We start from the raw sequence: 27,863 nt of genomic DNA, 5'->3' as shown, positions 1-27,863 counted from the left end.
GGGTTTAGGGTCTGAAATTGGCGATGTAATCCCAGCGAAACTCAGTGATTGAGGATGAAATTTACATTAGGTGGGAATTATCGTAGTGCACAGAGAATGCTGGACTGCTCTTAAGTCAACATTGGGGGACAAGTTGCTAGTGACTGGGCAGGAAGTGCATGGCACCCCGATATCTGTTATTCCTGGGGCGGGCACCTGTTGGAAAGTCCTATTATGTTTTGGGTTGGCCTGGGGTATAATGATGCTCTGTGCTAACCCTCAAATGGTTATAGGTGGCTTCTGAGTTCAATGGATTCTTGTCCCACTTTGACTGGCTTTATCCTCGGACTACGGGCAGGACAGTGAGGTGGGGGGGGGGGGAGGTGGCTGGCTATAACCGGTTTGGGGTTCTTTGTTTCACCATGACGTTGTTCTGCACCCCAAGCCAGTCCTTCTGTTTAGGTCCGTTTCTTACGTCAACCGTATTGGAATGTGTGGGGTACTTCGATTATGTCCGTTTTGGTATAGTCATGTTGTTTGGCATTGATATAGCGCTCTATATGTCATTGGTATGACCTCAAAGCACTGATAGGTTGAATGCCTTCGAGGACCGTAGTCCAGGTCAGTTGAGCAAGTAGGGTATTAGAGGGTGCTTGGGCGCCCTCAATAAGTGAGCAGGTGATGTGATTGCCTGATGGTCGCTGCATCCTAACATTAGGTGTGATGTTATTGAGAGATCAGTTGAATGTGTGCAGTCTGCTGGTTGGTCTCCGAGACTGCATTCTGGTGGCATTAGGACGAATTACGGCTTTTCATGCTAATTTGTTAGGGGATTCTTGGAACTTTAATTAAAATACATCACCAAAAAAGAAAGGTTTCAGACTTCAGAACTGACTAAAATGTGCCTTGTAAAAATGTTGCTGTTGGGCTAACTGAAAAGACTCTGCTGTGATGGAAACTTGATGACCTTTCCAGATCCCAGAGCTCTTCCTAATCAGATGGTCAGAGGCAACAGTGAGGAGAAGGCAAGAGGGATAGGTTGTATGAATCCAGGGCTGGTGTGCAAGGATTGCAGTGCTGGGATTGTCTCGCCTACCAGCCAGACATCTACAGAACAGTTAGACTGGACATAGTCCACTGTTTTAGAAAAGGATTGCATTCACAGAGTTCAAGCAGGCCAGTCTTTTGTGTGTTTCCAAACATGTTACTGTGATTAGTTCTATTTGTTCTCATGTCTGACCCAGGCTATGTGATCTGGTTAATGTCTGCTAACCCCTCCAATTTTGGAGGCTAGCCTTACGATCCATACAAACTCCCAAAAAATACATAACTCTCCCTCATAGTGCTTGCGTTCGCATGGGTTGTAGTTCTTCACAAATGCGCCCTACTGTGTCGTTCCACTCCAGTGATGAAGACCTTTCTTTTTTGCCTGTAAACTCCCTCTACAGGATCTGCCGGACACGGAGCACCTCCTTTCCTCTGATAATGTGAACGCTGAGGCCCTCTTCAAGTACGCCCAGGATGCTGCCAACTTCTCCACGCGCTACCAGCTGCCACAAATGGATTTTGCACTCAACCACCATCAGCGGCCGGATGTGGACATGTTCGACTTCACTTGCATGTACCGAGCGGAGAACGCCGCCCTGGTCCGGGAGCGCAATGGGGCGCGTCTGCTGATTGGACTAGTCGGAGACTGCCTGGTGGAGGTAATGGCTTCTGGTGACTCGTAGGCCTTCTGGTGGAGGTAATGGCCTCTAGTGACTCGTAGTCCTTTTGGCGAGGTAATGGCTTCTAGTGACTCATAGGCTTTCTGGTGGAGGTAATGGCTTCTGGTGACTGGTAGGCCTTCTGGTGAAGGTAATGGCTTCTGGTGACTCATAGGCCTTCTGGGGAGGTAATGGCTTGTGGTGACTCGTGGTCCTTCTGGTGGAGGTAATGGCTTGTGGTGACTCGTGGGCCTTCTGGTGGAGGTAATGGCTTATGGTGACTCGTAGGCCTTCTGGTGGAGGGTAATGGCTTCTAGTGACTCGTAGGCCTTCTGGTGGAGGTAATGGCTTATGGTGACTCATAGGCCTTCTGGGGAGGTAATGGCTTGTGGTGACTCGTGGTCCTTCTGGTGGAGGTAATGGCTTGTGGTGACTCGTGGGCCTTCTGGTGGAGGTAATGGCTTATGGTGACTCGTAGGCCTTCTGGTGGAGGGTAATGGCTTCTAGTGACTCGTAGGCCTTCTGGTGGAGGTAATGGCTTATGGTGACTCGTAGGCCTTCTGGCGAGGTAATGGCTTCTGATGACTAAGGGGCCTTCTGGTGGAGGTAATGGCTTCTGGTGACTCGTAGGCCTTCTGGCGAGGTAATGGCTTCTAGTGACTCGTAGGCCTTCTGGTGGAGGTAATGGCTTCTGGTGACTGGTAGGCCTTCTGGTGAAGGTAATGGCTTCTGGTGACTCATAGGCCTTCTGGGGAGGTAATCGCTTCTGGTGACTCGTGGGCCTTCTGGTGGAGGTAATGGCTTATGGTGACTCGTAGGCCTTCTGGTGGAGGTAATGGCTTCTGGTGACTCGTAGGCCTTCTGATGGTGGGCCTTCTGGTGAGGTAATGGCTTCTGGTGACTTGTGGGCCTTCTGGTGGAGGTAATGGCTTATGGTGACTCGTAGGCCTTCTGGTGGAGGTAATGGCTTCTGGTGACTCGTAAGCCTGCTGGTGGAGGTAATGGCTTCTAGTGACTCCTAGGTTTTCTGGTGGAGGTAATGACTTCTGGTGACTTGTAGGCCTTCTGGTGGAGATAATGGCTTCTGGTGACTCGTAGGCCTTCTGGCGAGGTAATGGCTTCTGGTGACTCGTAGGCCTTCTGGTGGAGGTAATGGCTTCTGGTGACTCATAGGCCTTCTGGGGAGGTAATGGCTTATTGTGACTTGTAGGCCTTCTGGTGGAGGTAATGGCTTCTGGTGACTCGTAGGCCTTCTGGCGAGGTAATGGCTTCTGGTGCCTCGTAGGCCTTCTGGGGAGGTAATCGCTTCTGCTGACTTGTGGGCCTTCTGATAGAGGTAATGGCTTCTGGTGACTCGTAGGCCTTCTGGTGACTCGTAGGCCTTCTGATGGAGGTAATGGCTTCTGGTGACTCATAGGCCTTCTGGTGGAGGTAATGGCTTCTGGTGACTCATAGGCCTTCTGGGGAGGTAATCGCTTCTGGTGACTTGTGGGCCTTCTGATAGAGGTAATGGCTTCTGGTGACTGGTAGGCCTTCTGGTGAAGGTAATGGCTTCTGGTGACTCATAGGCCTTCTGGGGAGGTAATGGCTTATGGTGACTCGTAGACCTTCTGGCGAGGTAATGGCTTCTGGTGCCTCGTAGGCCTTCTGGGGAGGTAATCGCTTCTTGTGACTTGTGGGCCTTCTGATAGAGGTAATGGCTTCTGGTGATTAGTAGGCCTCTGGCAAGGTAATGGCTTCTGGTGACTCACAGGCCCTCTGGTGGAGGTAATTGTATGTCATTTTAAAAGGAAGAAAAATCAAGAGGGCCAATATATTGTTATAATTGTAGCCCTCACGTCCCTTACTAACCTCAATTTCATCTCGACAGTAACACCAGACTTGTTCAGCACTGTGTTTTGTGATCAAGATTGTGAACATAAAATTGTTTTTTATGTGTTATAACATGTTGAAAAAGCGTTTTGTATATGATTCAAAAATGTACTCTTTTATGAGAATGTGTACCGCTGTCTAAATAAAATAAGACAGCTCTGTATCTGCGTCTAGTGTGGATATTCACACCTTGTGCGTGTGAAGGAGGGTAGCTGTTTTGTGGAACCCATATGTCTATTGCATGTTTTTGGTCCTCATCAACACAGCCCCCCAACAAAAGAGTACCACTCGGCTCCCTCGTAGCATAGGTCGTTGATGGTTAAGCCAGAAATTGATGCCGGTTTCCTCCTTGCTATTGGATAATATAGCTTCTGATGTTGTGTCCTGGATGTTACTTCAGGTATTGGGGATATATAAGGCAAGATCAGGTGCTTTTCCGTTGGATAGGGAAGGGCCTGATTGATGCGCGCCCTCCTGTGTCACCGGTATTCAATGTGGATATGACCCAGTCTGATGCCTGACTGTTGTTCCAGGCCTAATGTCTGTCTTGACTTTGACATCTGGGCCAGTATTGGGACCATTTTTCAGGATTTTGACGGGTGTTTCTGCCTTGATTATGTGCTGATAATAATTAGTCTGTTACACTGCACCAAGTCGCCATTGCAGTAGCTTCCGATCACCAACGTTTGACCATGGAGTGGCGTAATGTGACCCCCGTATTGGTTATCCAGTGTTTGCATGTGGGAAATAAGCCCAGAGCTTGCAGTTTGTGCCAGACTCGATGGAAACGGGGCGCTGCAGCAGTAGAAGTGCGGGAAGTGCACCTACAGGACGCATTCCGGCGCTGCTCCTGACGGAGAGCTGTGATAAGCCGCTCACTTTGACATCCGTGCAGAGCCTGCTAACGCTGGTTCGAATCCCGGCGTGGCCAAACTCAGCCTTTCATCCTTCCGAGGTCGATAAATGAGCACCAGACACCGTGGGTAATAATAAGCAGCGCTCAGATACCTGAGGTTTCGCAGCGCTATATAAATTCCAAATGATTATTATTATTAGAGAGGCCCTGCTCAAGCGGTACATATAGTTATGTTAGAGGATATTTATACCACGCACAATCTCCACCAGAGTGGTCCCCTGGCGGCAGTGGTCGAAGTGAGCAGGAGCGGTTGGGGGCCGTGCTCCTCTACTTTCTTCAATTAAGTTTTACTGTTCCTATACTTTTATTTGAAAAAGAAACTGATCCAGAAATGTTTCGTTTTAAAATAAAAGTGTAGGAAGCATTTGAAACTTGCACTTTCAGTGCACTACACTGAATGTTCCATTAAACAGCAGGTGCATGTGTTTGAGCGTTTGTATTGTGTGTGGGAGGGGGCGTGGTGATGGGGTTTGTGGGGAGTGGGTGCAGGTCAGCAGGGAACATAGGACCACTACTTCTTTTTGTACACTTCGACCACTGCCTGGCGGATCTGAAAAGCAAGAGGGCAGGGTGAGTTAGTGGGACTGAACAGGAAAAAGCGCCAAGAGAGCTGTGATGTGCTGTTGGCAGCTTCCGTTCAGTTTACACCGCTGAGCGTAGGTGTGATTTATTTATTTATTTATTTATTTTCTTCAGTCGGCAGTTGTCGCGTGCTGTTGTGCGATTTCGTTGTTCGGTGTAGTGACGTGCAATGCATGCGGTTTATCATGAACAATGAAGGTGTCCAATCCTTTGGGGAAGCCACAGCAGCCTGCTACCTGGGACTCAGTGTATGCATGAAGCACGTAATAAATGAAAAAAATGGGGTTGGGCAAATAGGGACAGTCTGCTGGTTGTAGTTTTTTGCTGGTGCTGTGGTGATTGTTGAGAGACCTACAATCTTCCTAGCTTGAGATTTCTAGTGGCTGTCTCTTCAAGAGTGTTTGTAGACGAGTGGTAAGGGTTGCCTTGTAAATGTGTTTCTCTTTGCGTTTCCCGGGAGTCACGTGGCATAGTCTGATGGCAGTGTCGTCTTTTGGTGTTTGTGACTTTGTTGAGGGACTGGGCGGGGCGCCCACGGTTAGTGTCCGCCTTTATTGTTTGTTTTGTGCACAGGAGACTGCAGGGCCCTGTGCTTCTGCCCTCTGCCCTCGTTTGTTTATGGTTGGCTGGCTGCGTCACTGCGCCCGGGGTGGCCCAGCTGTGCTGTGCAGGGCCCCGCCTTGCTCTCTGCACCTCACCTGGCAGGGAGTCAGGGACTGGCTGTGGCTTGCAAGGCCCGTGGCACCTCGGTACCCGGAGGCATCGAACACTGCACGTCTCCACCTGCCGCCGCCCCACCCACTTCTCTTATCTATTGCTTTGTAGAAGCCGAAGTCTGTGTGTTGGCTGATTGTCATCTCATAATGCAGTGTTGGGGAGGGGTGTACACGTCCCCGGTAATTCAGTTTACCGTTTCAGGGCGCTCGAGGCTGCGAACATAGAGCGCTGGTTAGTTAATGTAGAGCTGTGGGATTCGCAATAGCGCCATTCTCAAATAGAGGTTAATTGCCTAAAAACCAGACGGACGTTAATGCTCACTCTGAAGGCTCCTTTCCATTTTTAGTTTGGACTATTAGCTTGAGCCTGCGCCATCTATAAGCCAAAAAGAGAACAGCTAGGGACAAGTGGCATATGACTAGGGACAGAAAGCGTGTAGATGTTTGGTTATTTACCCACCCATTGAGCGCCCATGGCATGCTAATCTCTATGGACACCCCCGCCCCCAACTTCCCGCCAAAAACACATCCTACTGGACCGGGTATCTCTTTGAGGTAGTTTTTGCAAGCCTTACCAACTTTGCACTCAAAGGGCCTGCCCTGTTTTTCAAAGCAATTTCCTGAGAGTTAATGACTTGCTCTGTGCTGTAAATATGCTACTGATGTAATGAAATGTCTTAACCAGGTCTGCCTTCAGCCACTCGATTTATAAGAACCCTGTTTCCTACACAGAAGTGCTGTTAAAAACAAGCATTGGGAAAACCAACACTTTTGGCTTCTGTTGAAGTATTAGGCATTTGCCTGACACTGCTATTAGATGCCCAGGTACTCGAACCATTTTGCAACTACTACCCTTGATGGCCAGTTAATACCACGACACCCGTGCCTGGCAAGTGCCTTTCCAATGCCCACACTGTTTTGATGCAACGCAGCAGTACGCTATGCTGTTATACAGACTGCCTACTTTTGTCACACTTGTGTCATGCGCGCGCATACTCTGTTGTGCTCTCCAACGCCATGTCCAGTTCAGTCGTGTTGTTATTGTGTGTAATGTTTGCCATGATGTGTTATTTGAGAGTGCCCTTGGTTTCACACCCTTCACCTGCCAGTTAACCTGGCATTGTCCGGTCTTACACTTTTTTATTAAAGTGTTTGGCCAGTCAAACAAGGCGGCATTTCTCCCCCTCGCCCTCCCCAGATGTTGGGTGGGGCACAGGGCTCCTGGGAAGGTTAAGGCCCACATCGCCTCTCTCTGTCTCAGCTCGAACAGGCAACCTCTCGTCGTTGACACACACACGCACACTCGCTGATCTCTCTCTCTCTCTCTCTCCTTGATCTCTCTCCTTGATCTCTCTCCTTGATCTCGCTCTCTCTCCTTGATCTCTCTCGCTCCTTGATCTCTCTCGATCTCTCTCTCTCTCCTTGATCTCTCTCTCTTTCTTTGATCTCTCTCTCCCTGATCTCTCGCTCTCCATGATCTCTCTATTCTTGATCTCTCTCTCCTTGATCTCTCTCTCTCTCTCTCACTCTCTCTCCTTGATCTCTCTCCTTGATCTTGCTCTCTCCCTCTCCTTGATCTCTCTCTCCTTGATCTCTCTCTCCTGATCTCTCTCTCCTTGATCTCTCTCTCCTTGATCTCTCTCCTTGATCTCTCTCCTTGATCTCTCTCTCTCTCCTTGATCTCGCTCTCTCTCCTTGATCTCTCTCCTTGATCTCTCTCCTTGAACTCTCTCTCCTTGAACTCTCTCTCTCTCCTTGAACTCTCTCTCCTTGAACTCTCTCTCTCTCCTTGAACTCTCTCTCTCTCCTTGATCTCTCTCTCTCTCCTTGATCTCTCTCTCTCGCTCCTTGATCTCTCTCTCGCTCCTTGATCTCTCTCTCGCTCCTTGATCTCTCTCTCGCTCCTTGATCTCTCTCTCGCTCCTTGATCTCGCTCTCTCTCCTTGAGCTCTCTCTCTCCTTGATCTCGCTCTCTGTCCTTGAGCTCTCGCTCTCTCTCCTTGATCTCTCGCTCTCTCTCTCCTTGATCTCTCTCTCTCTCTCTCCTTGATCTCTCTCTCTCTCCTTGATCTCTCTCTCTCTCCTTGATATCTCTCTCTCTCCTTGATATCTCTCTCTCTCCTTGATCTCGCTCTCTCTCCCCTTGATCTCACTCTCTCTCTCTCCTTGATCTCACTCTCTCTCTCTTTGAACTCTCTCTCCTTGATCTCTCTCTTTGATCTCGCTCTCTCTCCTTAATCTCTCTCTCCTTGATCTCTCTCTCTCTCCCCCCCCCCTTGATCTCCCTCCCCTTGATCTCTCTCTCTCTCCCCCCCCCCTTGATCTCCCTCCCCTTGATCTCCCTCTCCTTGATCTCCCTCTCTCTCCTTGATCTCTCTCTCTCTCCTTGATCTCTCTCTCCTTGATCTCTCTCTCTCTCCTTGAACTCTCTCTCGCTGATCTTTTTCTCTCTCCCGCTGATATCTCTCTCTCTGTGTCCTCTCTGTCTCTCGCCGATCTCTCTGTCTCTCGCTGATTCCTCTCTCTCGCCAAGGAAAGGTAACCCACTGACACGGGAACCATCGGCTAGAAGACGGTCCAGGCCAGAGAAATATAACGAATGGCCAATCCGATCCCACAGTCCCAGCGGTTAACATGAGCCCGGCACGCGCATTGCAGCTAAAGCACCTACATATTTAAGCAATACATATAAATAGCGTTCAGTCCAGCAGAAGTTCCATCATGTCTGAAAGGACACTACATTCCTGTACGTTTATTAGTGGTTCCAAAACCCACTCGTTTCTCACAAGCACTTACAAGATAAGAATCTTTTTTGGCATTTTTGTGCGGGAGGTCTCCCAGAAATTCAGATTCTTTCGTGTACTGGGGTTCCCTCTCCTGTCCCCATTTCGATGCATGGCGGTAAGGGCGGTGCAGGCAGGAGTGTTGTACTCTGTGGTGTTTGCAGGGGACTGTGGAGAGACCAGCCTTGACTTAAAAGCATCTTCTCAACCACATTATTGGAGTCCCAAAAACAAACTGCCTGGCCATCAGGGCTGCCGGGAGAGGAGGATTAGACCACTGCACGCACATGGGAACAGATAAAAGCCCATCCTCATTTGGGAGTGTCCTACCAATCAACTATCCTTCTTATAGTCCACTAGGCCAGGCTGTGGGTTTTGGTATCTCTTCCAGGACATGGTCGCATGTGCTTGCCCCGGTAATGCCACGAGACCAGAACCTAGATCTTCTCAATCTGAGTCAAGGAGGGGCGGGGGAGAACTCGAGGTACAGTTCATGAAAGATGTCTTCATTGCGGAGGGAAAGTCCTCTGTTTATTGTAGCAAGTTTGAAGTCCTTGCAGTGGCAGAGACATTCGAGAAGGAACTGATACAGCTGTTCGTGCTCTTGACCTCTCCCTCTATTTGAAACTTTTGTAAGGAGGAGACTAGCACTGTTGGTTGTCCGTGCTCTTGACCTCTCCCTATGTCAAAAGGATACTAGCGCTATTGGTTGTCCATGCTTTTGGCCTTTCCCTATGTCAAGAGGAGACGAGAGCTATTGCTTGTCCATGCTCTTGACCTCTCCCTATATTTGATACTTTTGTAAGGAGGAGACTAGCGCTGTTGGTTGTCCATGCTCTTGACCTCTCCCTATGTCGAAAGGAGATTTGCGCTGTTGGTTGTTTGTGCTCTTGACCTTTCCCTATGTCGAGAGGAGACTAGAGCTGTTGTCCGTGCTTTCAACCTTTTTCCTACGTCGTCGAGAGGAGACCAGAGCTGTTGGTTGTTTGTACTCTTGACCTTGACAAACTCATGGTGGCAAAAGTAAAGACAGACACAAGTGATCACGGTTCAAGGCTGTTTATTAAACAATGGTTGCAGGGTGGAAAAACGCCTAAACCTAAACCAAAACCATCAAATGAAAATAAGGCAGTCCTAGTGGCGTTGTGTCAAAATAAAAGGGCCTATACTAAGAAAAGTATTGGCAAACGTCAGAGTTAATTAAAAAGGATGTGGGATAGTTCTCGAGAAAAGGAAGAAGTGTCCCCCAATAATATGTCAGGATGCGGTCACCTGGGTCTCCCTTCCCCACGTTTTGAGCACAGGGTAAGGTGGGATCTTGGAGCACAGTAACGTCTCAGGCTTCTCTAGCACAAGATAACTGTTCTAGTGGCAGCTCTCAGGACCGTCGATGGCCAAGTCTCATTTCTTTGAAAGTCTCCTGCCTTCGAGGACCCAAGGTATTCAACTAACAAAAACAAAAGTTCCTTTGACAAATGAAAGTTCACTTCCAATGGTCGCTGGGTGATGGGTTCAGCACAGGGTCCCACTCTTCTGGGCGCTGACCCTTCTCAATTGTTTACCACAGTTTCACATAGGGTTATGGCTTCTCCTCTGGGTCACCCACTTCTGGGCGCTGACCCTTCTTAACCTATCTCATTTCACAAATTTTATGACGGTTGTTTTCTCAAATAACTTTTGGGTGATAGCTTCACCCCTAGATCTCCCTCGGTCAGGCTCAGACCCCTCTTGACTGCCAATACTTGTGTAAGGCTTCCCCCCTGGATCTCCCTTGGTCTGGTTCGGATCCTTCTCTTTAGCGGGTTTCACTTCCCTTGGTTTCTCAATGTCTTTTCAAACAGTTGATAGTGGACATCCCTTGGCCGGTTCACCTCTGTCAACACACTGTTTCTCAGATCTTTAGACTGTGCCCCTCTCGTCAGCATCCCTCGGTCGGGCTCACCCGGCATAGGCTTGCCCTGTTTACCGTTGACATCTGCTGCACAATATTTGTGCTATTGTTCCCTGTATTAGGCTCTCTTCCACGAAGGTTCAGCAAGCCTAGGAAGAAAAGGGCAAGGTCACTTCTCTCCTCGCCACCCTCTCGATTTCTGCCGCCTTTCTCCTTCTCTTGAACTGCCGCGCCTGATTAGACGTTTTGTCGTGCTGTCTCCTGTGCTCTTTTACTCCACCTTTTATCCCTGTGGGGAAAAGGAAGGGCTGTCAGGTGTGTGTGATTTAATTTAATTGCCTGACTTTGCCTGAACCTCGGGTTGGGACATATCAGTCACAGTTTTATTACCAGTCCATTGTTTTCTACATTGGGGAAAAGTGTGGGTGTCGGAAAGGGGTAGAGGTAGAGTTTGGACATGTCCTACGGGGTAGGATGGAGATGAGGTGTTATCAAAAATTATGTTCTTTGTATTGGAAAGGGGAGGGGTTCCTATGGGACGGGATAGGTGAAGGTTTGTGAAATAAGTAGGAGGGTTTGTGAGAATTCGGAAAATGATAATCGGAAGGAGAGGATTGGTAGGGTTTGCGGGGTAAACGGGAATAGCTGGGATAGAGAAATGAACAAAGGGGATTGTGGGAATGGTAGTGTTTTATCTGAGCCTGTTGGGAGTGGAGTGTAGGAAACAATTACATGGAGAAGAATGGTTGGAACCATTCACGTAGGAATTAGAAAAGCAAGGATTCTGGGATAGGTAGTGCTGGTAGAAGGAACTACCTGCATATGTGTAGCCATTGCCAAGGGATCAGATGGGGTGCTGATGAAAACGGGGGCAATGCAGCCCACTCCTAAAGCAGAGCCTCTTCTGTGATGGCAGATTCTAGTCCCCTGTGCAGTGGTACGAGAGTTAGTCTGTGCAGGATTGTGTGATGGACACGAGTTGTACTCGGGCGCATCCATGAAGAGTGGAGGCTTAACCCCTTTTACATTGAGGCTATTCTAGGAATTGCCAAGGCACCTGTGAGAAATGCCAGCGTGTATAGAAGAGTGCGGGGGGGAAACAAAATGGAAGAGGGGGAAACAGGACCCTTCAAGATCTGCATTAAGTAGATCATAGATCAGAAGGGGGAATTCTGAAGTGTCTGAAGGAGAAGGGCAGTTTCAGAGTGGCAAATGGGCATTTCTAATTAAGATACACTCAAGCTGGCACTTAAGGCATGTCCACTTTTATATTGCCCGGGAGCATGTTTTGTTTTATTTCTCCCACAAAAGGAACCCCAATCCTGTAATTCTCTGAATGCTGAGCCTAATGGCCAAGCCAAGAATAGTCTATGTGAGAGGCCAACGTGGAGAGAAATGAAGAGGGGGAGACTAGAAAGGGCCATATAAAGTCTGAAACCCTAAATCAGGGGTCTGCAACCTTTTGGCTCTCCAGAGGTGTTGGACTACAACTTCCATTGGCCCAAGCGAGCATAGTCGATGATGAGGGATCATGGGAGTCGTAGTCCAAAACCTCTTGAAAGCCGCCACGTTGCGGACCCTTGCCTTTTATGCTCTGCTAATGTGTGTCTTTCTCTCTTTAACCTTCTCTCTCTCCTTGCATCTGTTTATCTTTTATTCACCCTCTGAACAGTCTCCGGAGGGGGGGGAGCAAGGCTCTTCCGGAAGGGAGGAGTACAGTGACTGATTTTAATAGAAAATGTAAGCAGAAATTACATCTAGGGCACCCAGCAGCAATATTTTCGTGGGGGGGGACAACATTTTTACAGAATGGGGCTCTGCATAAATAAGTTTGAACCCCATTGTCCTAGCCTCCTAACGCTTCCTCGCTCCACCATGGTCCTGATTTGGCACAGCATGAAAGAACTGTAACCAGGGGCGGAGCCAGCCTCAGAATTTTGGTGGGGCTGGATGGCAGTTTTGAAAACTGCTAGTGAGACGGGACATTAAACTTATTGCGCTACTGATTATCCCACCATCTTACCGCCCCCTCCCAAAGTCCAGGAGGCTGAGTAGATATCACGCTTTCCTTTGCCCCATTAGGTCTATCTTTCACCCCAACTCACCAGAGGCGTAGCCAGGATTCTGTAACAAGTGGGGCCTGGAGCTAATGTAGTAGGGCCTGCAGAAGGAAGGGCACTTGTTCTGCCCCCAGCCAAATGCACAGGAGTGACATAGAGTAGTGAGGGAGGGCAAACCAATCAAGGGGGAGGTTTTCCCTTGAGAAAAGTTTTTAAATAATGGGTTAAAATAGTGCATTTTTCAGTACACCTTCTGTGATAAATTAGGTAGAAAAGCCACACAGTTTACAATCGGTTTTGCCGGGTAAGACATAAAGTCCACTAGATGCCAAGCCACCAACAATGCACAGGAGCATTTTGTTAAATGTTAATGTTAAAGGTATTTGTACCGCGCACCGTCACTAACTGAGTTGGTCCCTAGGCGCTCTGGCGGATCTGCAAATGAGAAGGTGGGATGGGTTAGTAGGTGAAGCGGGAGTAGGATAGTGAGAGGAGTGGTGTTCTGTTGGCAGCTTCAACACAGTATACACCGGGTGCTGAGCTTCGGTGCGAGTATTGGATCGATGTCAGTCCTCGTGTGCTTTTGGTGTTGCCTATGTGTTGTTGCAGTGTTGTGAAGTGCATTTTCATAATGCCTTTGCCCACTTTATGCCAGTACTCTGCAAGTGTAAAAAAAGCATGTTCATATCGGTTGTGCTCGAGCATGTCCATTCTGGCGCACCTATATATTCCACTATTTCCACATAGGAAAATACTCCTGTTTGCTGTGTCCATAATGCCAGTAAGGATACTATAACAAAGCATGTTTATGCTGGCTCTGCTAATACATGCCAGTATCCCCATGTAAGAACATACCTCTGTTGGCTTTGCCTTAATGTCAGTGAAAACAAGCCATGCCACAGTAAGAAAACATATCCTTGCTGGCTACACAAATCCCCCACTCCCCATATAAGAACTCTCATTGTGTTGTATTTTCTCCCTAACGGCAGTAAAAACATGTCATTCCATAATAAAAAAAACATTGCCTTGCTAGCTGCACGAATGCCCCCACCCCAATGTAAGAATGAAGAATACTTATGTTGCCTTTGGCCTTAACACCAGTAATAAACTGCAATGCCAAAGAAAACACGCTCTTGCCAGCTAGCCGGTAAGATAGCTCAGAGGGCTGAGCACATGCTGTTGTAATCTGAGTTTGAGTCACAGGTTCAAATCCTGGCAAGACCTTTTATTCTTCAAAGTGACCTCCCAGATCTTTAACCTCCTCTCCGGACCTTGTACTATTATGTTGCTTTTGCACCTGGTTACCTCTCTTGCTCTGTACTGTACTGTGTTTTCCCTGCTCACCAAGTTGTACCAGCGTTGTGATACTTATGGGGTTGGGCGCTGCCAACCAATGCAATAAACAAAGCTTATTAAATGAGTGCAAACTTCAGTTGGGTATTACATTTTATGTGAACATGTTCTCTGTACAGCGCTTTGTCGAAAGTGCTATATAAGTAACATATTATCATTACGTTGTGAGTCGGAAGGATCAGGAGGGACAATTGCAAGTAAATCAGTTGCAAAATTAAATTCCATCGATAAAGAAGTGGCCTCTGTATTCCTGTGTGCTCCACAGGACAAAGGAAAGGATAAAGGAAAGGTTTCCGGCCAAAATTATGTGCAAGCTCAGATATGCAACTCCCAGAAGGCAAACCTATCACCTATTGATGGCCGCCAGAATAAAAGAAGGAGGGATGAGATTCAATCCTCTCAGGATTATTCTCCGGCCCAGAATAAAAAAATGACATTGACCTTGGACAAGAGCCAACAATGCCGCCCTTCCCTGTCCAATTCAAATCTAGAGTCCATCATGCAGGATCTGACGGAAGAGGAAGTATTGCCTCTAAGCGTAAATGCGCCCAATAATCAGACTCGCACCTGTACAAATGGTGGATGGGCAAACGGCTCAGCATGGGATTGATGCTGGCTTACTTGCGTCTCTATCATTGACCCTTGCGCCATATATGAAGCTACATGAAACAATGAGTGGGCAAATCAGAAACCAAACTACGGTAATGGCCATGGTGCATACTAAACTCCTATTTTTAGAAGGCTTCATAACGGCCATACAAGGGAACTTAGCAAAAAAAATAAGGAGGATACTACTAACATCCTCCAGAGCCTAATTGAGACGGCAACGAGAGACAAAACCAAGAGACGCTCTGATGTGGGGCTATGTACATGCAGATTTGAAATAAACGAAGACGACGCACTCTTATCTGGCAGTACGCCTGTGCAGGAGGGGGGAGGCCGATCTTCTGGCTAAGGCTCATAGGGCTGGAAAGAGGCATTCTGCAAACTGCCTACCAAGGATCAGGTGGCAGGGGAATCGAATCGAGAGGTCAGCCAGATTTGTCTTCTTAGCCGTTTAGATTTTCAGCAATTGGAAGGTCCCTTAATAAGACTGGGGCAATCTCATTATGAGCTATTGTTGGAGAAAGTCCTTGTTCAGGCAGCTGACATCGAGATCCCGACGGAAGAGCAGCCGAAGAAGAAATTTGGCATATTCCATAAATTGATGGATGGCAAAAGGGGTCAAGGCAACAAATCCTCCCAAGCTGTAAGAGCTGCTCTAAAGAAGAAACTAAGGAAAAGGGTGAAGTCGTAACCGGGAAGAAACGTATGGCGAGGTCCATTCCCTCCCAGCACAAATCTAGGGGGAAAGATAGTTCTGCTGTAAGAAATTTTATTCCACTGACAACTGGGGAGTAGCCTTCCTCCTGGTGCTTTAGCCCGAAATTGAGTGGCTCCTTGTACCAGGAGTGAGAGCCTGGACAACTCTATCAATCAAATAGATGATTCAATGACTAGAGAAACGACCCTCAAGACCAGTGTGCCAAGAACCCAGGTTAATACAAGGAGATTCGAGAACAGATACCCCCACCCTTATAAGGACCCAGCAATCCGGGATGAAGAGGACTTAATTGACTTGATCAACCTTTTTACCTACTCCTCTTTGGGTGAAGAAGAACTTGAGGTCTATACTGAGCAGGGAGATGAAGAGGATATCTCGTACATGTTGATACATGAAACTTCCAGAGATATCGCTAATAAAATCAGCAAGGAGGAAGAGGACGGAGTTGAGTCACAGGACTCTCCAGTTGCCCCAGTAAATTCGGGAAAGAGGAAGATGGAGAGAAGGGTCCTAATAATCCCGGAAGTGAGAAGAGATCGACCAACCCCAGACCTCTATGGGAACTCGGGGCCTCAATTGGTTAATAAGCCACAAACAATGGATGCTCCAACAAGATGCTGAGAAAATGTTATATAGTATCGTCTCAAAGAAAATGACTGAAGTTTGGAGACTGATGAATGACGCCTATGCGCCTCAGGCAGCATTGACCTTGAATCCGGTGCCTGTTGTGTCCTGGCAAAGACATTTAGGTATACTATATTCTCTACCTGAAAGATCTTTAATTGTTAAGGAGCAGAAGACCGATAACTCATGGAATTTCTCAACAGCTAAGAGTGAAATCTTGGACTGTATAAAGAGAGCATGCAATCCCAAGGCCGCGGGCCCCGATGGTGTAACAAACCTAACCCTCAAACTGGATCTTGAGAAATGGGCTACGAAAATGCATGAATGGTTCACACACATCAAAAGGGGAAAAAAGAATTCTGGATTCTTGGAAAAACTCCATAGTGGTTCTGATCTTCAAGAGGGTCGATAGGTCTGACCCAAGTAATTACAGGCCTATCACCCTCTTGGATGTGATGGGCAACATTTTTGGATCTCTGTTGTTGAAGGCCCTGTTGTCGAAATATCTGGGTGAAAGATTTGCATCATTACACGCTGTGGCAAGCTGGCTTCGTGAAGGGGACAGGAACGGCCCTGAACCTCTTTGTAATCAATATTCTGAAGTCCAGGGCCAAGAAGAAAAATGGGGCAGAGTTATCTTGCTTCAATCGACTTGGCCCAGGCATTCGATACAATAGACCGACGACGGCTCTGGGCCAAGTTGAAACGATGGGGATGCCCGGACAACATAGGGGAGACTTTGAGACTGCTTCATGAAGAAACCACTCTGCAAATCAGGGTGGATGGGAAGGGGAATTTAAGCAACCAAATTGAAACATTTAACATTTAACCTTTTAAAGCAAGGTTGACCACTGGCACCAGCAGTGTTCAATTTGTTCATCTCTGATGTGGACTCTGCTCTGGAGCATGTGAGGTACTTGCCGCCCCATCTAGCAGGGGTGGCGATTGGTCGATTAATGTATGCTGATGACTTGATCCTCTTCGATGAAACCAAATAGGTCTCCAAAGACAATTGAAAGCATTAGAGGACTATGTTAATGCTAATCTACTCAAAATCAACGTCCAGAAATCGAGGATTCTTCTATTTGGACAAAAGAAGAGACCTGCAGCAAAGAAAGCTAGGGGGTGGTTCTTAAAAGGGGAACACATCTTCGATGTTACATCACTAGTGTATCTGGGTATGTGCCTCAATGATAGTGCGGTGGACACACACCGTGAGCTTGGGCTCCGAAGTAAGATGAAAAGTTTAACCACACAAGCCAGAGTGATATTGGGTAGATACTGCAAATTCTCAATAACTGGTGTTAAAGAGTTCTACTGCTTGACAGTTTCGCCTATTTTAACTTACGGGGCAGAAGCATCTTTTACTCTCTCACATGAAATCTGGAGGAAATCGGAGGGGCTCTTCTGGAGAAAAGTGTTGGGCTACCATCTTGTGTTCCTGCTGAAATTATAAGGGCCGAGCTCGGTCTGACCTCACTATATGCATGTACAGTCTGGAAATCTTTATCGCTACTTTGAAAGTGCTGCGAGGTAAATTCTGAAAGCGCTTGGGCCTGCATAGGGAAGGCTTTGAGAGTAGATTCAGATCCCCTGCTTAAGGCTTGGAGGTCAGTATGCAAAGCCATCCTTGATGACGTGAATGAGACGGAAACGACACTTCTTACCAATCCGCTTAAAGTCAAGCGAAAACTTTATTATCTAGACTGGATCCGGACTATAGAGGCACAGAGGAGCTCCAAACATTATGGGTACCAATACCCAGACATTGGAGCATGGGGCTTGGTGCCTAAATACTTGTCTAAATTTCCCTGTAGATTCCGGCGTTGTCAATTCATGCGCTTTAGGCTTAATCTGTTTCCCACAAAAGAACTTATGGAAGTAAGGAAAGCGAAAGGGAAAAGGAACTTTCAATGTTGACTATGTGAATGTAGGAAAGAAACTTTGTTCCATTTAACTCTCTTATGTCCGGGTACCAAAGTGTTGAGAGAAAAATGGCTAAAGGAATCTCTCACAATGTACAACACTTAGTCGAAAACTGTTGGATCAAATTGAAGTTGGGAGAACATCTCTCTACAACGTTGTCACTTCTAGCCTTTCTGAAAGATATCTTTACTCTATTATGGACGTCCTAAAGTGAGGTTGATGCTTGCAATACTGTGAACTAAGCCTGTCTGATTACCAAAGCCAAATCCTTGACTTAATGTGCATTCAGGGCATGAATTACCGGTCAGCTGAATGGACAAATGTTACACATAACCTGGTTGCTTTGGGCCCTGTGAGCGCAGTGTTTAAAAAAAAAAGGAAGAACGTTGCTGTAAACACACTTCTGTGTTTGGAAACAGTTACATTAGGAAATGATTAAGAGAACAAGCTGTCAGGGGAAAGGAACTCGTAGGTGTTAATGCGGTATGCAAATAGGAAGCTAGACCGCGGAAAAGGGAACTCGACGTTTCAGTACTAAATGTACTACTTTTGTAAAAAGTAAAAATAGAAATATGATGCAGGGTTAAATAACTGTGGACAGGTGCACCAAAGGAGCTGGAGAGCAGCACAGAAAAGCGCAAAGCTGCTTTCCTGATAGGTTCATGAAACCTGTTCAGACGCCATGTTACTGGCTAGCATTCCGGAAAGCTGATTGGTTGAGGCGGGAGAGAGGGCAAACATGGATATGCTCCAATACTTGTCATTTTCTTTTTTTTGTTTTGTTTGTTTATGGTAAAAAAAAATCCTTTACAATCTCAAAATTTCATCAATGAATTACTTAAAAGACGATTTCAATACTATTAAACATTACCAAATTAAATCAACAATAAGCAATCTAAAGGAAAAAAGATGTTAAAACAAATAAAATTGAATAGATCTCATAGAGTACATTGTTTTCCGATCAGTTAAATATATCATTTGATACATATAATATCATGATACAATCATCAAATTGCAATTTGGCATAATTGATTCAAGATATAAACAGAATATCAACAAAATAATTAGCCCCGATCATTCTTTTCTGGGCCATGGTACATTGTTCCCTCTGTTAAAGAGATTTTCTTCAATTTCTGCAATACATTTCCTAAACTAAGGAGTAGGGATTGACTCTCTCCCCACATGCACCTTTCCCACAAGCACTGTCTGCTCAAATGAGAAGCAGTTAACAAGTATACAACAAGGATTAACATCCTATCAGCCTCAAAAAAAGGGCAATAAACAGTTAAATGTTTGTGTTTCAAGCACATTAAAAAAAATAAAAAATCTACATTGGCCCAAGTTTAACCTAGCTTTATCTCAATACAAATGCTGTAATTTTTCGTTGGTTTGGATTTGGTTCAATCGAAATCGCATATATGTTTTCCTCACTTTATTACAGGGGAAGATCTCTAGATAACTTACTCAATGACCCCATTGACGAGTACATTTTGCATATTCATAATAGGATTTACTCTTACTTATTCTGTCTACTAAAAGACACCAATAATAACGTTGCAATTTGAGTTTACTGGAAGGGAGACCCATAACTAATTCTTCCTTAGATATCATTGCAGCATGCAAAATCGCATCCATTTTATTTCTGAATTTCAGAAACGATGGAGGACTCCCATCTTTGATCATAACTGCCAGGTCCTAAAAAAGGGACACGTTTGGCTTCGCCAACATTTTCCCATAGCTAGAGAGAAGACGCCAATGCCATTTAGCAGACAGATGTAATAACCCTAACTCGTGACAAATAAACATATTAGGAGTATATCATGCCAACCCTAACTCTATTTTCCACATTCTCCCCTGAATAACATCTAAGAGCTTGTCACATAAGCAAATGTCCAAGGAATATAATAAAATGGGTTCAATTTTTAATAAATAGAACTGCAAGTTGGGAAGTAGGGAGAATGTTCCAAATCTTCGGAATATAATCCTCATCTGTGAGGTAAATGCCTTTCCCTTATTATTCAGAAGTTCCTTCCATGCGGCTACTGTATATGTACTGGCAAAATTATAGCCAAGGTAGTGCATTGAAAAAGTCTGGGTAATAGGAGTACCATTTAGGCACCAAGTAAACTTGAATCACCTCCTCGTTCCCTCTACAAAGGACATAGTATAGGACTTGGTTTGGTTTACTTGTAGGTTATTATGAGCAGCACAAGTATAGAATAAGTCAAGCTTCGTCGGCAGACCAAACGGAGTACGGTCAAAGAATAATAAATCATCCGCAAAGCTTAACCAATTTAACAATAGACCACCTAATTTAACCGGAAAGATAATTGCCTCATCCCACACGGCTTCAAGGTCCAATAGATATAAGTTAAACAGGACCGCCACCAAGTTGCAGCCCTGTTTAAGCCCTTTATCAGTAGGTATCAAGTCTGTAATGTCTCCATCTTTAGACAGCCGTATTCTATAGTTGGTCCCTTGATGGAGTGACGCTATAATGTCAACCAAATCGACCGGAAAACCATACTTTAACATTTTTCCCCACAACAAAGCTCTAATTACTGAGTCAAAAGCTGCGGTAAGATCAAGGGCAGCCATATAGATGGGCCCTGTTTTAGAATGTTTAGTATGTAGGTATAAGTGGCCAATTATAGTGACATTAAGAGGACATCCCATATTCTTACGGAGCCCTACTTGGAATATAGGTAACAAGTTGGCTAGTGTGATATAGGAATTAATTGAATCTAGTAATAAACAGGTGAAGAATTTAGCTGAGGCATCCATCTGTGCTATAGGTCTAAAGTTGCTTGGATCATCCCTCGCCCCCTTCTTTTATACGGGAATAATTATTGCCAAACACCAAGATGGGTCCAAGCAGATGGATCGAGTCAAATTTAGTTTTTAAGATAGAGGCCCATAAATCCAGCTCAGCTTTAATAAGGCACGGAGGGATGCAATCTGGCCCTGGAGCCCCAGAACTCTTAGTTTTAACAGTCACCCCAGGTATATCCTGTATCGACCATAGACATGTTCTAGCCATTGAGCTCTCTAAATTGGGGGGCCACACATTTACAAAAGCACAAGGCATAGCAAATTTAGCTTTTATGAAATCACCCATTTTGATGCTGATATTGATGGTTCTATTAATGAGTCAGAGACCCCAGTAAGGGTTCTCAAAGTGCCCCACACCTGCCTTGTATCATTTCCGAGTAATAACTGAATCATATTTTGATTATCGAAAATGGCAATTTCACACTTTAGAGTTTTCAGCTTTACTGATCTGTTTGCATGATTTGTTGTTTATAGGTATAGTATACCTTTAGGTGAAAATCCATTGCTCTGAGGCAGCGTAGCTGTTTCCTTTTTTCCTTTTTTTAAATTCACTATTTTGATGTTATAGGAATGCCGATGTATGGTTGGAGCTCTACCGGCATACAAAGCCTTAATTTGGTTCAGATGTACATGGGTTCTCCAGCTATTTTGAAGCTTGTCTAGTACACATTCCATACCCCCTTGAGTCACTCCCAAAACAAACCACGGATCATCTAGCATGTTTCGAAAAATGTTTGACAAATTTTAGGGTGCCATGTAAGTGATAGCATTGGCCAATCAAATTCAATAACTGTCAATGCCGGCATTGCAGAAAGAGTACCCAAGTGCAAATGAACTTTTGATTTCAAAGCAAGATGATCTCCATAGTGCAAATTACAAATTGATATTGGGTCAATCATCCCTAACAGTCTAGTCGATACAAAACCATAATCAATCTTAGAGCTCCAGGCTCCTCTTGGCCAAGTATGTCCATAAGTCCCCCTTGCAAAAGGTACCAATTGGATATCCCATGCCATAAAGTAACCAACCCACCTTTTGGTGCTTGGCCGCACTTTTGTGTGTCTTGGTTCGCAACAACTTTTTGGTCAGGCATTTGGTACTGTTTGTATTGGCGTACCTGTTTAGTGTCCATGTTGGCAAATGCTCCGGCCGTTGACATGAAATAAACCATCCCCCATAATAAAGATTCCCCGGGAGGCTTTATTCTGAAATGGAATCTCCCCCAGTGAAATAAATTCTCCCCATGACAATAAATTAATTTCCTCTCATTTTGAACACTTAAACATCTGGCATTTCTTTTAAACTGTGTCTTTCCTCTTCAAGGGAGGGTTTTGGAAAAATCCAGTCGGGCCAGTCTCTGTTGAAATATTGTTGAGTCATCACCTTGATGGGGAGAGACTCTGTAGCAGAATAAAAACTCCCCTTTGAAAGGGGAGAAACTGTACCTGAATAAATTCTTCCCCCTTGATGGGGGAGATTCTGGAGCAGAATAAACTCTCCCACTTGAAGAGGGAGGCGGCGGCACTGTACCAGAATAAACTCTCCCCCTTGATGGGGGAGCCTCCATAGCCGAATAACTACTCCCCTTGAAAAGGGAGATACTGTACCAGAATAAACTCTCCCCCTTAGAGACTGCATCAGAACAAGCTCTCCCCCTTGATGATGGGGGAGCCTCTGTACCAGAATAACCTCTCCCCCTTGAAAGGGGAGACTCTGTAGCAGAATAAACTCTCCCCTTAGAGACTGCAACAGAATAAGCTCTCCCCCTTGATGGGGAGCCTCTGCAGCAGAATAACCTCTCGCTCTTGAAAGGGGATACTCCCTAGCAGAATAAACTCTCCCGCTTGATGAGGGAGATTCTGTTTCAGAATAAACTCTACCCCTTTGTTGGGGGAGACTCTGTAGCAGAATAAGCTCTCCCCCCTTGTAGAGGAGTGTATCAGAATCAGCTCTCTCCCTTGTAGAGGAGTGTAGCAGAATAACCTCTCCCCCTTGTAGAGGAGTGTAGCAGAATAACCTCTCCCCCTTGTAGAGGAGTGTATCAGAATAACCTCTCTCCCTTGAAAGGGGGGACTCTGTATGGGGAGGGTTTATTTCGTGACACCAGCATCATAATTTAGCATCATTTGGCCATGGTTTCAATGGGAAACTGTGGTGGATCATGTTCCGCCATTGCCTAGCACTGCAGACCCTCACCATGTAGGACACCTCCACGGTCGGTCTCTCTGCCTGGGACCTGCATCTGAGGCATAGTTCATTTTGGTGGGACCCCTGGCTTTCTTCCGCTGGAGATCATAAACTACCTAGGGGACATTTCAGCAGGAGGTTGAGGCCCTCCCGACCTGCCCTGCCACACAGTGAACCCCTCTTCTCTCACGCCAAAGTTAAGGCAGCTCCATCCTTTCATCCTTCCATTGCATTGTCCAGCTTATCTTTACAAATGTAGTTGTAATGCTGTGTGGCCAACAGATGTTAGGACACATCAGCTGCAATTCAGCATGTCATGCCCACCTCCTGATGTTTATGATGCTGCCATGTTGACTGTGAAGTCAAGATTGTATTACAGAATTAATTAAGGAACATTATTTGGCGTACAATTCCTTTTTTCATTATCTCCATCGGCATCATTAGGATGTTGGTCAGATAGCTCAGTGGGTTGGCCTCTATAGCTGCTTCAATGTGTTCTATCTCGAAGCCTTGTTTATTTTGGGGTATTTTCGCATTTATTTGGCAGGGTGGTGTTGGTTCTTCATGCAGAGGTGTAGTTCTTAACAACAGGAAACTAGCAACAGAGGTCATTCCAATCCTGTGTGCCTTTACAATGTTGCATTGAGCATGGGGGTAGTGATAATCTGGTGGGTTAGCGCAGGCTGTGAAGACACGTGAAGGGTGACAAATGATAACAGAATGGTTTACATAGGGATTGCACCACCAAGGCATTGCGGCATTGCACCACCAATTACACTGTGGTGTGTGTGTGTGTGTGTGTGTATATATATATATATATATATATATATATATATATATATATATATACACATTTTTTTCTTTTTTTTCTGTGGCTTGTGAATCTGCATAAATTCACATACTTTGCACAGTCCGCCATTTAGTGGGTGCTGCGAAGTATTACATGATATCTTTGGGGGGTGGGGGCGGGGTGCTCATTCTATGGCTAGTAGGCAGACCCTTCGGTTGTTCTTCAATATCTTGTCGTACAGCCGAGTCGGGTCCACAGAGAGGATGGCCACAATCCTTGGGCTAAATTGATTATATTCAACACACAAAGGTTGTCTCCTGGGGCAAATTCAAAGCATGAGGTGTTGGGTGTTGGGGAGAATGTTCAGTTTCTGTGCTAATTCCCTTTACCCTGACAGAGCCCCAGCACTTTTGCTGGACTCTGGTCTTTGTTTAATTTTAATCTCCTGAGTGAGTGGAACGTTTTACCGCTCACTCCTTCTTTTTCTCTGACTGGGATTTTTTATTTGTACTGTTTTATGGAGTTTGGTAACCTCCATAGGGGAATACAGGAATCTGCTTTTTGCTTAGTGTCACCCAGCCACCCTCTGTGCAGTGTCACTGGGGAGCCACTTGAACTCCTCTTGATGATTAAATACATTTTCCTGTGAGAATTACAGCTCCCAAGAATAATGAGATAACCTTTATCTTATATATCTTTTTCTTTTGTGGGCCCAGCACACACCCCCCTACGTGGGGTGCTGGGAAGTTACACTATAACTCCTTCTCTGACTCCTCATGTAATGTTTTGTTACAACTGACTAACCTGAATGGGTGGTGGCAGTGGTTACTTTTTACTAGCTTTTGTGCAGTTTACTAGCAGGCAGATTTCTCAGCTGCAGTACAGCATCCATGGTTGACCATTTTCTCAAAATGCCCCCTGTTTTCTTTTTCTACCATTTTTTGTTTGGCAGTTCCTTCTGGTCGTTTCTTCTGTCCTATAGAGTAGATTTCAGTCCTTTGTGAGTTTTGCCTTTGGTGGGCTTCAGCCCTGAAGACAGCCCAAGCTCCAGTGTGTCTGGCAAGGCAGGAAGTGAGGGAGGTGCCCCAAACTTCCCTGTCCTTTCTCTGTAGGTATGCCTGTCTGAAACCAGTTCTAAAAGGGCAGCTGACTGTCCTAGAGGATTGACAGCTCTATGAGTGTGAATGAATGGGATCTGGCATAAAAGGCAAGGATTTTGGGACCACAGACAGTTGACCACTAGAACGAGGAATCTGAAGCAGGAGATGAGCAGAGACGCCAGCAGCACCTTCCTGGACTGCTGAAGCACCAGTGAAGCCCTGCAGCTGTGCTGACACGGTTTTCAAATCGACAGCGAAGACCTGCCAAGAACGACTTCCTCCTTTAGGCTGGTTGGACCAACTAGCCTCAAGACCTTCTTTCTTGTGGGCCATCGCCTGACGTCCTGCGACTTTCCTGGGCTGCAGGACACCAACACCCGGAGTACCTGGACCATTATCGAGTGCATCGTCTTCCAAAGATTAAATCTGGCTGAAACTTTGTAGGGATCTGTGTGGACCTTAAGGAATTCTTCACCAAAAGTCCCATTACCAGAGTTCAGGACCGAGTAAACAAAATGAACCAAATCAGTGATATTCATTTGTTCTTGGCACTAAAAAAGGCACCAAAACCACAAGGAGCCATTGAAGTAAGCTGAATGAATTGCTACCAGCCCCTTTTCCCGAGTGCTGTTGCAGAAGCCCACCCAAGGTTCCTCTTTCTTCACCATGGCCCAGTAGCAGGAATCGGGGTCTGCAACATTGCACCTAGAAGGAAGCCACCTACACCTTCTTCATCTTTAAAGTACTGTGGGGTTTGGGTGTAATTACCTTGTGCCATTTTCGGTGCTTCCTGGCTTGGGAAATGCTGTTTTCTTCCAATCAGAGTTGACCTCAATTCCTCTGTGCAGGCCTTGCAGCCTGTGTACTCTTATGTAGGCTCCCCTTGAGCCCCTGCATTTTCTTCAAGAACTACTGACTGCTTAAGTAACTTTTCCTCTGAAGATCATTAGAACTGGAACTGTACATTGGGCTTTGGCTGTACTGGTTCCCAAAAGGTCCATCTTCTGATCCTACTGCCTTTGGCAGTGCTGGGTCCTCCATAGGTTTTAATTGTGAACACTTTATTGCTAAGAACCAAACTGCCTATATCCCTCCGGGAGAGTGTAGTTGTTAATAACAGTTGCTAGACTGTGTACTGTATAACCTTTATTTCCCTCCATACTCAATTTTGGAAAGGTGATACTTATAAGTGCTTGACTGACCTTAACTGACTTCACTCTGTGTGCTGGATATGTAAAGTATAACAAAAGTTACTTGCCTGCATTATTGGGTGCCTAATACCAAGAGATACGTCGTATGAAGTCCCACACCATTTGGACTTCAGAAAAACGTACCCATCATCAGGATAGTCCTAAATCTACCATTCAAAGAGTATGTGGGTTTTCTTATCAAGTTCCCAAGGTTTAGGGTACATCCCGTCACTCTTCTGAAGTGGTCGTCTCTGAGCTTGTTGGCTGGATATGACTACCTCCAGATCGTCTTATAGATCCTGTTGATGTTGCTGTGTTTCCACTATGATGTGGGTAGTAGCCGAGTTTCTTTTCCACTTTAAAACGGGGCCAACTGGATGTGCCTCCCCCAGTTTCCACAGGCGAGTTTAAGATGGCTCCTTCACCCCCTCCCCACCTACTATTCGGATCCATCTCCTCCTCCGTGTTAAAGCCACTTGTTTGTTCCTCCTGCCACAGTGGGCTTGACCTCTTCAGATTGGGGCATCGACCGAATCAAGTTCCTTAGGCCCGGCATGCCCTCTCATACCGTACTGGTCTTCCTTCAGACATTTTCCTTCAACCTGACCTGGTATCTCAGCCTGTCCCCTTCGGGGTCTCTGCCTGCCACTTCCTCTTGGTCTCCTCCCGTTGGTGTCTCAGTTTGCCTCCTCCCCTTGCTGTCTTTGCCTGCCCGTGCCCCCAGGTGTCTCGGCCCTCCCTAGGTGTCTCTGCCTGCCCCTCCCCTAATCTGTTCAATTACTGCCCTCCTCTGACCTCTCGCCCCCCCCTTGTCTCCAGTGTGCTCCTCTCTCCCCATGTCCTCCATCCCCTTCCTCACACTCAAACCCGCTCCCAAGGCCTAGTGCCAGCTCCTTCTCCAAGCACCCACACTGCCTGACTGAAATTCCCAGCTTTTATAGCCCTGTGACCCCTCTTCTGGGGTTGCGTTTCCTGTAAGGGTCTGCATCTATGGATGTAAATGAGCGAGTCGCTGCAATCGGCTGCACTTTCTGTGTTTGTGGTGGAATTTTGGGGCCAGACCAAACCTGTATAGGGCTGATGCACACTCTTTAATGTTACCTTCACACATCTATGGGATGCTTCGGCTCCAAGCTTTCCAAAGAGACCCTTTTGTCTGCAATGGAGCGAGAGCCTGGGCTTGCACTCCCTGGGAGAGCCTGCTGATAGTGAGCAAAGTAAAAGCAGTATTGAATGTTTGAGCTTTCTGTGATTGCGCTGCAGCGAAACAAGCACAGCGTCTCTTTCTGAACTGGACAGTGTGGTGCGACACTGGCGCTTGAGCGGACTAGGATGCCGTAAGAGAATGTGAGGCGCCTACGACGTCGGAGACTGCACTCGCCATGGCGTCAAAGGAATTTTACCCTTGCTTTCTTTATCCGCAGAATTCACTTCTCTGAATGGGACAATGAGCCTCATTACGAGTTATGCAGTAATTCTGCTGAAAATCTGCGTAAAACGTATTACTGTTACCGCCACTTGGTCAGGCGGAGTTTCCGCTTGATTACAAGTGCTGGTGGCGGTGTAATTCCCCATTTATTTTGGGTCCATTGGATCCAATGGGGCTTTTTTTGCGTAATTACCAAAGGAGAAATTACCGCCACAGCAATTCCACCAATTCTGCCGATTTATGGGCGTTGAGTGTCAAGATTTACCTCCAGGGTTTTGCTGGAGGTAAATCTTCCACTCAAAGCCAAAACTCATAATTTGGCGTAGTGGTAAAATTGGCAGCTACTCGGTTACAGCCGATTTTACCACTTACCGGCTAACTCAACTCGTAATGAGGCCTCTGGAAATAAATAATGCACTTCTCATTTGGAATGGCAGAACATGGGGGCGAGATTGCACTACTGATTCCATGTTGTTTCAGCTCCAGTTGGAGAAGCTGTCTCACTTAAAGGGACAATGGGCCTTATTATAACCCTGGCGGTAGCCGTGCCTGTAAAACAGGCATGGTTGCCGCAGAAGTTGCATTTTTTCCGGCACCTGCGAA

At 46.2% G+C, this 27,863-nt stretch overlaps 1 protein-coding gene across 8 annotated transcripts in view; it reads left to right on the top strand.

The window, feature by feature from the left end:
* LOC138520978 (F-actin-monooxygenase MICAL3-like) overlaps positions 1 to 27,863 on the top strand; it is a 247,756-nt gene that overhangs the window by 144,197 nt on the left and 75,696 nt on the right. For all 8 annotated transcript variants that reach the window (XM_069633453.1, XM_069633457.1, XM_069633459.1 and 5 more), the window contains exon 8: positions 1,428 to 1,685. In XM_069633453.1, coding sequence (XP_069489554.1) covers positions 1,428 to 1,685 — 258 coding nt within the window. The remainder of the gene's footprint in view (positions 1 to 1,427; positions 1,686 to 27,863) is intronic.

Source organism: Ambystoma mexicanum, chromosome 13 (genome assembly GCF_040938575.1).
Source record: "Ambystoma mexicanum isolate Mex_15411 chromosome 13, UKY_AmexF1_1, whole genome shotgun sequence".
NCBI classification, from domain to species: domain Eukaryota; kingdom Metazoa; phylum Chordata; class Amphibia; order Caudata; family Ambystomatidae; genus Ambystoma; species Ambystoma mexicanum.
Note: the sequence above shows the minus strand (reverse complement) of the source record. Positions and strands in the feature narration are given on the sequence as shown.